Here is a 13,254-nt window from a genome sequence, read left to right as displayed (position 1 = left end):
TGGAAATGTTTAAATATTTTCAATCCAGGTGCCCATGTGTTTCACATTTGTTGAAACGAAGGATCTTTTTTCCCCATTCTGATAGTTGAATGTATATGAGGTGCATTTGTGGGTGGAAGTTTTTGATGTGGCAGTACTTCTCTGACTGATGAAAATATCAGTGCAAGTGTGAGGCATAGAGGTCTCTAGATTCCTTAATCTCTGTAACATCATCCAGAGGCTTCAGTCCTGAATAGGGGCCTTTTATGCAAGGTCACCCCCCTGACTGCTTCGGCGCTTTGCTTTGATTATGCATGCCTTTTCCGACTGTCAGAGGTTGCCTCGTTCTCCCCGCGCATTTCTGCATGTTTTGCCTGTGTTTTCTGGATGCTGTTTCAGCCAGCATCCAGAAAATGCGGGCAAAATGCGTGGGGAGAGTGAGGCAACCTCTGTCAGTCAGAAAAGGCATGTATAATGAAAGCAAAGCCCCAAAGCAGTGGGGGCAGGTGAGCCATGCATAAAAGGCCAGAGAAATGTACATACCATGCTTGTTTTAACATTGAGCTTGCATTAGAAAACAGATCTGGAAGCCCATGATTTTTGCCCATTCCATAAAGTATTGTTCCAAAGCTACCAACAGCTGCTCTTCCAATAAATGCTATGAAAGAATGAGAGACTTAGATCTTGTTATGTGATGGGAATTTTAAAGCAGGGTAATGAACTGAGAATTCAAGACTGGAATAAATGGGATGGGAAAACATAAGGTTAGATCCAGTCAACTTTTTTACTCAATCTTCTCTACATTCTACAGCTCCTGTTACACATGGCTTTTGTACATACAGGCCCTGTGATTCTCAGCATAGCTTTTTGGGGTAGTCAAAGAGAACCTTCCTTTTTTTACGCACACACATAACACAAAAAAACTGCCTGGATGCAACCCATACATGCAACCTGTATCCAGGAGATATCTGGAGGATTTCATTTTGGGTTGTTGCTGACTGGGCATGTTACACAAACCACTGTAGACCAATTGCTAAGAGGATATTGAAATGATGTGTTCTGTGGTGTTTCCCCCCTACTATTTCTCTTAAGTAACAGAAATTGAATTCCAGAGTACTTCCTGGAGCTTAAGAAGCAGCTGTGAGGATTCAGTGACCCAAGGCACCGTTTTTTAAAAAAACCCTAGCAGACCTTAATCCTCAAGAAATACCCTGCAGCAGGCTTGTTACTAGAAACAGAACATACACAATGGTGACAAGTAGTTTTTATGGTTGACATATTTACTGTAAAGGAACTTGTAAAAAGTTAATGTCCTTTACTGTACATCCACCATCCATATTGCATGGGTTATCACTCCAGTCTTTGATAATGTCAAATTAATGAGGAGGACAGGATACACTCTACATTCACAGCCTCTCTGTATATTACAGATAGTCTGTTTAATATCCTCCTTGGATGTGTGCATATAATGCTGCTTTGGTGGGGGTGCTAAATAAAAGCCATGGGATGATCAGTGTTCTATGGGGGTGGGGCAGCAGAGGCATTCACGGCATTATAGCCATAAATCTGTTTGCCCTGGCCCTTTTTTTCGAAGGAGATACAAGGCAGCATTGGATGGGGCTGGAAAGGTGACAGCCAATGAGGAGATGCACTGAAGGGCTATATAAGCAAGAAATGCCCCTCCCAGGCAGGCTTGGACCACCAGTAACCCAGTATGAAAATTATTAAGATGCAGTCAAATTTATATTGAAAATTGCATTATAGGATCACAGATAGCTCATGATGGGTAGCCATGTTAGTCTGTCTGTAGCAGTAGAAAAGAGCAAGAGTCCAGTAGCACCTTAAAGACTAACAAAATTTCTGGCAGGGTATGAGCTTTTATGAGTCACAGCTCACTTCTTCAGATATGCTCACACATAGAATGTTATCTGTGTATTATGTCCCTTGTATGCATATATCCACTGCCAACTGGGTTTTTTTGGGGGGAGGGGGAGATAGATTCCATCCTTTCATATGCCTTATTCTTGTTTTCATTATCATAGAAGATGCAATAATGCAGTCCTGTAGGGGGAATGACTTAAGTAATCAGTAAGAACACACAAACCTTGAGTAGTTCAAATTCTTGTGTGCAGCAGTATTACAGTTTTACAACAAATATTATCAGTTGTGAAAATATTGGATTGCATTCAGCTGTGTTTAAAGCAATGAAAAGGAAGTGGAAAATCCTAGACAGGAATGTTTTATCTAACTGTCTGTTTGGGGGGGATCTTCCAACATGGGATCTAAAAATCTTTAATAAAACAATACATTAAAATCCTTTAAAATATTGATATAAAATAGCAGCTTGACAGGAACTCTGTAGGAGGGACACAATAACCTGGTTCAGGATACACAGGGAGACAAGTTCTCACTCACTGGCCCCAACCCGCATACATATATCTGCAAGGAGCTCTGTTTTGCTTTTTAAAGTGTTTCTGACCTCACTTATAAAGCTTTTGTCTGAACACTTATATGTGTAGAGTTCCCTGCAGACATTCACCTGTATTTGTGGATCTCTGGTGCAGAACCAGTGAGCATGACCCCACATAAGCTTGTACATGGTTTAAACACAGCTGAACAGGGCTATAACGTATCTGTGTGCAAAGTTCATCCCGAATCCCTGCACTGTATTAGCTCTCCTTTGGAGGTGCTGAGGTTGACAGCTTCCTATTCTGAGAGTTCTAGTCAAATTATTATATAACTAAGGCTCAATTAAAAAAACATCAAAGACAAAACACACTAGTTAAAATGTAAAAGAAAATAAGAGGCAGCATGGCTTCAAAATGGTAGATTATGAAAGATGACCCCACTATACTTTGCTTGTTGGACAAAAGAAATACAGAACATCTGATACACTGAACATCTAATTCAGCAGCAGCACACATCTGGAAACTTTGAAGGTCAATTGTAAAGTGGGTAAGGAACATGTTAAAGAAGGTCCAGGTTTTGGCTAAAAAGTAAAGTTCCAAAACAAAAAATAACTAGCTGAATTCCGCAAAGACGGATGCTGGGAACCATTGTATTATTTTTTCTAATAACCTTAAGCAGGAAAGTGGGAGCATACTGATGACATTTGCTGATAACTCCATGTAGGGGAACAGTATTATTAATATAAATGACAATCACAAAATTATACGGGATGAACTGGGTGACCTGTGAACTCAAGTAATAGAAATGTTATGGTCATCCACTTGGGGACTAACAATAAACATTTTTGCCGTCATCTGGGGATTTATTAGTTGGAAAATATAGAGAAGGTACAAGAGCCATAGAAGTCAGATAACAAAAATTGCAAGTGTACATCCGACAAGCTCAAGCCTGGGAATTTGGTGCACACAGAATCCAAGACACCCCAAATACTATAAAAAATCTTCAAACTAGCCATTTTATTGGATTCTTTTAAAGAGAGAGCTCTAGATATGTCCCAAAATTACAGAACTATATCCAGGCCATTCAGAAAGCTGAAATTTGGCACCTGAATACTCTAGTTAATGCAGAAGTCTGGAAAAAGATACATTTGTAATATTTACTTGTGAAGGAACAGACTCTCAATCCCCATTTCTTTCATGGTCCCAGGAGGCTGGAAAACCTTCAGCTATCCCAAGTCTCCATCCCTTTCCCTCACTCCCAAGGGGGTACCAAAAACAAAATGGGTATTAACCACCTCCACCAGCAAATCAAATAATATATTCTGCTGTACAGATCTGCATATCCAGCACTCTATACTTGCATTGCCGTTTTGAGGCTCTTCCTAGTTGCCACATCTCTTGCCTTGCCTCCTACAAGCTAGAGCGGGGGCAACTGATTGCATCTTTGCAATTTTGAGCTATTTTGCTCAATGGATTGTGTGCTTACCCACTAGACCACCCCATTACTGCACTTCAGATATCAAGGTCAAATAGGCACGGTGTGTCTACAGACTCATAGCATTCAAAACGTAAGAAAGTTTAATGCACAAAAAACATGGTTTATCCAAGCATCAGGCTGAGCAAGGATACAAAGAAAAAGTGAAAACATGCAGTCCTCTCATCCTACACTCAGTATGTATACTAAACAATGTTCAATTAGTTCAGTTACTTGAAGTTTTAGTGGTTCAATGTTCAGCATTACCTTAATTCTCAGACTTGGGACTTCTCATTGACCCTCAACACAAGGGAAACAGCAAGATGGGGTCCTTGGGTAAAGACTTAGTCCTCCTTGTCCTGTGCCTTCCTGGTCAAAACCCATAGGAAAAGAGATATATTTTCCCTTTGTCCAGAAAATTTATAATATCCCATTGGAGAGTCTGTCCCCCTGTTCTAATCTTCCTGCCTGAAGAGGAAGTGAACCTTTGTAGCCATTTGACTGTCCTCCTATGTGTCCCTTTTGGGTGCGTCATTCCAGCAAGGTATGAGATGGTAAACCATTGTCCTACTTTGACCAGAGCCATTACCAAATGTAAGTCCTAAAGGACTTCATGTGGGGCAGAAGGTAGAGTTGTGGGAGCTCCGTTGCTTTTATTATTGTTTACAAAATTTATATCCTGCCTTTTTACCCTTACAGGGACCACTAAGGTGGCTAACAATTTAAAACATAAAAGATAAAATTACATTGTAAAACCATTAAAATCAACCCTCCTCCTAAACATACATAATTAAAACAATTTTAAAGAGTTAAAAAATACAAACAAAACATAAAAACATTGGTAAGGAAGGAGGGATCACTGAAGGAATGCCAAATGAAACAAAAACATCTTCACTGGTGGCAGATGGCAACAGAAGGGGAGAGAGTTCCAGAGCTTTGGTGCCATGACCAAAAAGGCCCTTTTCCCAGGTTGCCACCTGCCCGATCTCAAAAGGTGTGGGCACCTGAAGAAGGGCCTCTGAAGATGACCATAATGGTTGGGTGGGTTCATAAGGAATTAGCAGTCCTTCAGGTATGCTGGTCCCAAACCATATAGGGCTTTGAAGGCCAAGACCAACACTTTGAATTGTGCCTGGAAACAAGTGAAAGCCAGTGGCCCCTACAACCCACTCCACTGTACCAATTGAAGTTTCTGAAAACTTTTCAAGGGCAGCCCCACATAGAATGCATTGCGACAATCTAATCTAGATGTAACCAGGGCATGTACCACAGTGGACAGATCTTTTCTTCCCAGGAAAGGCTGCAGCTGGCTAACCAGTCAAAGTTGATAAAAAGTACTCTTGGCAACAGCTACCACCTGCTTATTCAGCAGTAAGCCTGGGATCCAAAAGGACCCCCAGATTATGGACCGGTTCCTTCAAGTGGTGTGCAACCCCATCCAGAACAGGTGAGACCTTAAATCCCAGGTCAGGCCTTCTACTTACCAGTAGTACATCCATCTTGTTAGGATTAAGCTTCAGTTTATTAGCTTGCGCCAATCCAAAACTGCCTCCAAGCACTGGTTCAGGGTTTTCACAGCCTCCCCAGGATCAGCTGGAAGTGCAAGATGGAGCTGAATGTCATCTGCATGTTGGTGACAACCCAGCCCAAATCTCCAGATGGCCTCACCCAGTGGTTTCATGTACATGTTAAAGAGCATAGTGGACAAGATGGAACCTTGCAGAACCCCATAGTCCAGAGGCCAAGAGGCTGAACAACAGTCCCACAGCACCACCTTGGGGAACCTACCCTCCAGGTAGGACCTGACCACCACAGAATAGTTCCTCCCTGTCCTAGTCCAGATAGATGGTCCAGAAAGATATCATGACCAATAGTACTAAAAGCCACTGATAGGTCGAGCAGAATCAACAGTCACACTCCCTCTGTCCATCTCCCAGTGCAAGTCATCCACCAGGGTGACCAAGGCTGTTTCAATCCCATTACCAGGCCTAAACCCACATTAAACAATTTGCATCTAATCAAATTTTTCGGTACAGCACCACCCCCCTCGAAAAATATCAAAAAGGTATTTTGGGGGGGTTTCAGTTCGGGATATTGATATGCACACCTCTACCTGTTACCATGTGACCCACTCACTTCTAAAGTTGTGCTCTAGTTGGAACGGATGCATGGGATTATACCTGCAAAGTGCTGAGCACAACAGTCACAATGGGCCACCAAGTAGGGCGCCTATTCCTGCAGGCCAGATCCCAACAGGCCTCTGACCACCCAGAACAGCTCCGTTGACCTACACTTGCATTGTAGATGCAATGGTGGTGGGAAAGTGTTGTTTCTTTGCCACTATCACTGCCAATGGAGTATGGTTTGAAATGCTCTTTTGCCTGTGTCCTATCAGATTTGGCCCAAGTCTTCCTCCACTGTCTCTCTAGTTATCTCCCTTTTCTTTTCATCGCCCGCAGCCCCTCAGGAAACCATATTTCCATGTTTGAATCAGATGTATGGGGAAATGTGCTTCCATCATGCAGAACATAGGCATTCTCTTAGTAAGAATCTCACAGAACAGTTTTTATGAGCAAAGAAAAATTGTGGGAGCACAGGCTCTTAGAGAGCCAAGGCAACATCCAATTATACATATTTCATTATTTTTAATGGATGTCCTAGCGGTCCAGGGCACTTGAACATCTACTAGTCAAGGTACTTTAAATGCTTTCTGTAGCAGCAACTCCAAGATGGTAAGCTATTCTTCTGCAGCAGTTCAATGTGCAGTTTTTCTCCTGTACTTTATTTTGGGGAGGGGGTATAGTAGTACTTCTCCCTGCAAGATCTTCATCCATGCCAAATCCCTTCTGAAGCCACATTACGACATGACTGACAACTAGAAGTGAGCCAGATATCCATGAGTTCATTTTTCTTGTAAAAATTTGCATGTTGGAAGGGACAACCTTTTGCCGAACACCTAAACGAAATCGCTCAAAAAAAATGCAAGCGTTCCTCTGCTTTTCATCCAAGTCCTGATCACTAATCACAGTGTTCAGGACTGAGAAAAAGCAAATGAACTTTTGGAGGGCAATCAAAAACACACTGAAAAATTGAGATGTTTTTCAACAATAGTGATTGTGAAGAAGAAAATCAAAGGCTTTTGCTGGCTCAGCTCTCTCTGTGGTTCATTGCTGGCACATGTCATCTGGGCCATGGAAGATCCTTCATTACAGCAAGGGATTTGGTATCAGGGCCAGGTGTCTTCCAGCCCTGTGATTCTGCTCAGTGTCAAATTACTGAATATGATTCATATTTCCCTTTCATTGCAGACTATCCGTATTGAGAACTAAACATCTCACACACTGATCCATGTAACAGTACCCTAGTGGCTCATTTATTTATTTAAAAAATGTATATGATGCCTCGCTGGAGACCTACTTTAGACGGCTCACAAAGTAAAATAATACAATAAAATCACAAAACAACAGCATAAATTGGAATTGAAAAATTGAAAAAGCTGCTTTGGGAGATGGATTAATGAGTGTATGATAGAGAAGCCACTGGACTATGTTTCTGCATAACCAGTAGTTTGGTGCTGAAACAAACCTTATTGACACCTTGTGTGTGTGTAAAGTGCCGTCAAGTCGCAGCCGACTTATGGCGACCCTTTTTGGGGTTTTCATGGCAAGAGACTAACAGAGGTGGTTTGCCAGTGCCTTTCTCTGCACAGCAACCCTGGTATTCCTTGGTGGTCTCCCATCCAAATACTAACCAGGGCTGACCCTGCTTAGCTTCTGAGATCTGACGAGATCAGGCTAGCCTGGGCCATCCAGGTCAGGGCTATTGACACCTTACTCCAAACATTAACATCTAAAGCACCAGTAAAAGTTAAGGAAAGGGGGAGCCCAGCCCCTGACGTCCTTCTTTCTGGTGTCACAAAATTCTGTTTCTAACATACTCATTGAAATACAGTTAAGCCATCAACTATTTTGTTGCAAATCAGCAGAGATGGAAGCCCCATCTTGGCAAGAGTTCATCTGAATGGGAGAGGGAGAGCCAAACTATGTATGAAGTTTGAGGTCCAGTTCCATAATCAGGTTTTCCCAACATGATTTTAGCTCTGAAAAGCAGTTGTGAGGTTTTTGGATTTGAGCCCTGGCACTGGATGGGAAGGGTTAATTCTTTGCTCTTTTTTCCTTACCCACCATCACCCCCAGGCTGTAGTTTGCTCTCAGATAGAAAACAGGGTGTCCATGTTGGGGCTAACTGCAGGCAAAGGGACGGGGGCTGGTTTGATGGATGAAACAGCTGAGAGGAAAAGATTAACCACTACTTTGTTGTCCAGGGCCATAGCCGAATCTGAAACACCCCCCTTTAATATAACGTATATTTTGGCCCTGAGCCAGAACCCATCACTTTCACACACACACACCTTTAACTCTTAAGGCTCCCCTCCCCAGCTGAGCTACAAAGCCTTATTCAATGTACAAACAGTATTCAAGGAAAGAGTCCCCTCTGTCTATTCCTGGAATTTTAGACATCAGTGATGGTGCTTCTTCCTTGAATCCTTGCTAGGCAGCTGGACTTTCTCTGGGTCCAGAGTCTTGGATTCTAAAATTATTTTTGAATAAGGAGTATCATACTGGTAGGAGTCAGGAACAAGAATCAAAGGCAAGTGGCAAAGTTTATTTGGGAAGAAGCCGTCTTTTCCCTCGTTCTGGATTAACCGCTTTTGTTGCCCCTTAATCCAAAAACCAATAAAATATTTTAAACCATTGAATTTATGAACCAGACATTTGCATTCAAGGCAAAGGGAGCTGGTCAGCTGACTTCCTGTTTCTAAAAAGAAAGAACAATCTCAGGAACAGCAGCACATTTTTCAAAATTACTTGTGCTTTCAAACGAGTGTGTGTTTGAATAAGCCCCGCCTTCAAGTGTAAAGGCCAGGGATTAGTGTACTCATAAATCCTCTCCACTGATGAGAGATAAAATAACTTGAATCGGCCTCTTCTGGAAAGCAGCTGCAAAAGGAAGAAAGTATCACTAAAATAATGGGGGAGCATGGCTGATGCTGCAGGAAATTCCAAAGAATATAAACATTTTTGCACTTGTGAGAGGCTAATGCTGGCCTCATAGAAAATGTATTTTAAAAGAGCCGCAGAAAAATCATAGTTTGTGTGTGTGTAATTTATCTGTTTTGTTTTAATTTTTTGCTGAAACAAAGGGCATGGAACGGAGATCTCTCTTAGAAACAACAAGGAATTTCCCAGGTGCAGGATATAAAAAAGGACAGGGAAGTTTTAGAATTGGAGATCTGCCAAAATGAAAACCAAAAACAGGAGAAAAGATTGAAATGACCTATTTTTCCTATTGAACTGATATTGTTTAATGCACTGGGCAGTAGGGAGTATTGCATTTCTTTTTGTGTTAATGTACAATTTCAGAAGGATAGAAATGTCTTTTTCTTTCATAGTTTCTTGGCTTCTGAGCTAGTGGTGGGGTTGGTATTGTCAGGCAGGTATTGGAGCTCTAGGACTAGGGTTGCCAGGTCCCTCTTCACCACCAGCAGGAGGTTTTGGGGGCAGAGCCTGAGGAGGGTGGGGCTTGGAGACGGGAGGGACTTCAATGCCATCAATGCCAAAGCAGCCATTTTCTCCAGGTGAACTGATCTCTATCGGCTGGAGATCAGTTGTAATAACAGGAGATCTCCAGCTAGTACCTGGAGGTTGGCAATCCTATCTAGGACATTACTTCCTGCTCTCTCTTTCTAGGCAGCAGTAGCAGCAGCAGAACTGCCCACCTTCCCAGGGATTGGGCTCTCCTTCCACTCTTTTCCCTTATGTGTGTTTATACATGTATGAAGGCCAAAAGGGCTGGTGTGCCCAGTTCCCCTCCCCAAGTCTTGGAACCAGTCCCACTTGAATTCCCTGGAGTTCATTATAGGCCTATTGTGATCTGAGTTGTAATGAAAGCAAGCTTTGTGTTTGGATTTAGTCAAAAACTGTATTTGGATCATGTTGTTGTTAGGGTAATTCAGACTCTGTGCCAATTCATTCCTTGGCCACTGAGCAAGTCTGAAAACAGCTGGTGCCAAACGATGAGCAGCTTTTGAGGCTGAGACCCTTACTCTTTATAAATAAGCATATAGGGGGCCATATAAATGTTTTCTTTGGTTTTTGTGTCTGTGTCACAAATCCAAAAGAATTTGGGGGACATAATAGACAATTATATGTTCTTTGGAAAGAACTCTTGTTTCAGAAAATGTTGAAAAGACTGGGAGAGGGGGATTGTTAACATCATGAGGAAATGAGTAAGAAGGATCACAAGCAATAAAGTGAGTGATAAGACTGTGGTTTTCAGAGGCTGGGCACTTGGTCCACTAGGAATTAATGGACAGCTTGATGGTGGGCAGAAAAAGATGGCAACCAATTGTGGGAAATCTGCAATGGACTGGTCTTCTGCAGTGGCACGGAACCTGATTGAAAGTCTCTGTGTATAAGTGACAATATTGAGATGGGGCACAGGTATAATTTGTGTAAGATGCTAAAATTTGCATCTGGGCAGTACCTGGGTCATGTAGGATGCCTGAAGTATCTGCAATCTGGTTTTGTATCCTGTTAATCTACTTATCACAATGCAATAGAACAGATCAGCCTGCGTGCTGATCTGTTCTATTGCATTGCTCCGTTGCTTCAGCATAGGGTTTTGCCAGATAGTTATTGCGTGTTGTAATCTACTTATCACAGCAGCAATGTTGAACCATCAGATTTCCCCGCATTATGGGGTAGGGGAAATCTTTGTGCATTGCATGTACCTATGGTATTCCTATAAGGTATGAGAATCACCTTTTTTTTTTTTACTCCACATATACCGAAGCCTGTATACAGTGTGTGTGCGCGCATGCATAATTTTAAAAAGATGTCCCTTATGGAAAATATTTAGGCACAGGTGGTGTATGGGTACATACATGCAATTTCCTGAGCTCAAGAAGTGGCTCTAAGAGGGGGATCAAACTGTTATCTTAACTCATTAAACCAAAGTTTTAATAATGATTGTAAAGAGAGTCTGAATTGTGTTTTCCAGAGAAAAAATCACCACTACTCTCTTTCTATCAATGTGTCCTTCGAAGTAAAGAAAATGCCATACAAAGTTCAGCCTGCAGGACTCCTTGAAGACAGTTTAGTGGTAAGCAACACAGAAAATAAATAACATGCTGATGCAGAACATCTACATTGTTTTTGCCTGACTTGATTAATGCTGGATAAGATATTTATAGATGGGAAGTCTGAGATAAGTGTTTCCTGTGTTTCTACTGCAAATTCATCCTGTGAAAACTATTTAAAAGATATTTATGTGGGAGAATTTAAAATAAACCTAATGGTTGTATGTCTTTTGTAATGACACTCAGGTGCTCACAAAGAGAAAAAGATAATTCCAACTAGTACTCAGTTTATACTGTTGAGGAGCTGTTGTGATTATTTTCAGAGTTAGGTCTGCTAACCTCCATTATTTTGCTTGGAATCAGAATGACTGTGTGCTGCTGTTTACTCCAAGAGTAGCCCTTTCCTTTGCAGTATTACTTCAAGGAAACAGTTTTGAGACTGCAGCCCTAGGCTTCTGCGATTTATTTATTTGATATTCATTCTAAAGATAGTTTCCACGATAGAAATCCCATTTCCTGTTAAGAGGGAGAGTTTGGAAGTTCAAGTCTTCCTGGGTTCATATCTTCTGGCTTGCAACCTTTCTAGACAAGGAGCTTTCCTTCTCCTGGGCTTTCTTCAGCTTTTTGTGCCAGATTAATCAAAGCCCCTTCCCTAAACTGAACTAATGGCCTTAAAACCAGCTGCATCTATGGTGCTGACACAATAAAAGCTGGCTGAGGCAGCTGAGGGCAGTACATTGCCAAACTGGTATTCCCCCCCCCCAAAAAAAAATCTCTTGATGTGAGTATTTTGTAGGGGAGCCATTGTTCAAGATATTAAACCTTGGTTTGTTTGTTTGTTTGCCATCAAGTCACAGCTGATTTATGGCGACCCCATAGGGTTTTCAAGGCAAGAGACGTTCATAGGTAGTTTGCTGGCACCTGCCTCCACATCACGGCCCTGGTATTCCTTGGAGGTCTCCCATCCAAATGCTTGCCAGGGCCAACCCTGCTTAGCTTCTGAGATCTGATGAGATCAGGCTAGCATTAAGTTTAGATTATTATGTTCATTGTTATTTTAAATGCATTCTTGTTTGCGTACCAACACACTGGACATAGAAGGTTCAGCCCAAGTATGGAAAATTATTGTATTGTGGTTTTTTTCTTCGGTCACACTTCATAACAGATTTAGATTGCTGCTTTCTATGCCAAAAGGCCTCCTGTTGTTGCAGGAAAATATGCTTATGTCTTCCTATATATATACCAGAGTGGGTAGCCGTGTTAGTCTGTATGCAGTAGTAGAAAAGGGCAAGAGTCCAGTAGCACCTTAAAGACTAACAAAAATATTTTCTGGTAGGGTATGAGCTGAAGAAGTGAGCTGTGGCTCACGAAAGCTCATACCCTACCAGAAAATATTTTTGTTAGTCTTTAAGGTGCTACTGGACTCTTGCCCTTTTCTATTATATATATACCAGATATGTATAGCCGGGAGATCTCTAGTGAAGCCTATAAGTAACCATAGTTGTATTTCTAAGTAGTTCCTTCATTTCTAGAGTGTGCTATGGTAGGCAAGAGGAGCAGCTCTTGCTATACTTGATTTGTTTTGTTATAAAAATGCTTCTCAAACAGTGGGTATTAGGAGCACCCAAAGAGTCAGGTGGTATGTTTCCTGACAACATGGTGACAACCATAGAAGTCCCAAGGAATTAAGCTCCATTGAATACATTTACTCTTGATAGGGTCTTTTCATCACCTGTTTGTCTGAAACAGCATGAAGAAAAACCTCCAGAATTGCCACCATTCTGAGTTCTTTGGTGGCATCATCTTGAGGGGGGAAATACAAAGGTCTATCTAGCTTTCATGGGTGACTGGGGTGGGGGTGAGAACTACAGAAAGAGCTGGGATGAAACAGGATGAGCTTAGATTAATAGAATCATAGAGTTGAAAGGGACCACCAGGGTCATCTAGCCCAACCCCCTGCACAATGCAGGAAATTCACAACTACCTCCCCCCCACACACACAGTGACCCTACTCCATTCCCAGAAGATGGCCAAGATGCCCTCCCTCCCATGAACTGCCTAAGGTCATAGAATCAGCACTGCTGACAGATGGTCATCTAGCCTCTGCTTAAAAAACCTCCAGAGAAGGAGAGCTTACCACCTCCCAAGGAAGCCTGTTCCACTGAGGAACCGCTCATTAGAAAATTCTTCCTAATGTCTAGACAGAAACTCTTTTGATTTAATTTCAACCTGTTGGTTCTGGTCCGACCTTC

At 42.0% G+C, this 13,254-nt stretch overlaps 1 protein-coding gene across 1 annotated transcript in view; it reads left to right on the top strand.

The window, feature by feature from the left end:
* Positions 1–13,254, top strand: part of ITGA8 (integrin subunit alpha 8) — a 128,651-nt gene that overhangs the window by 102,396 nt on the left and 13,001 nt on the right. Inside the window, exon 27 of the mRNA XM_056857097.1 lies at positions 10,924–11,025. Coding sequence (XP_056713075.1) covers positions 10,924–11,025 — 102 coding nt within the window. The remainder of the gene's footprint in view (positions 1–10,923; positions 11,026–13,254) is intronic.

This window comes from Euleptes europaea, chromosome 11, assembly GCF_029931775.1.
Source record: "Euleptes europaea isolate rEulEur1 chromosome 11, rEulEur1.hap1, whole genome shotgun sequence".
Classification (NCBI taxonomy): domain Eukaryota; kingdom Metazoa; phylum Chordata; class Lepidosauria; order Squamata; family Sphaerodactylidae; genus Euleptes; species Euleptes europaea.
This window is presented reverse-complemented; position numbering and strand designations above follow the sequence as displayed.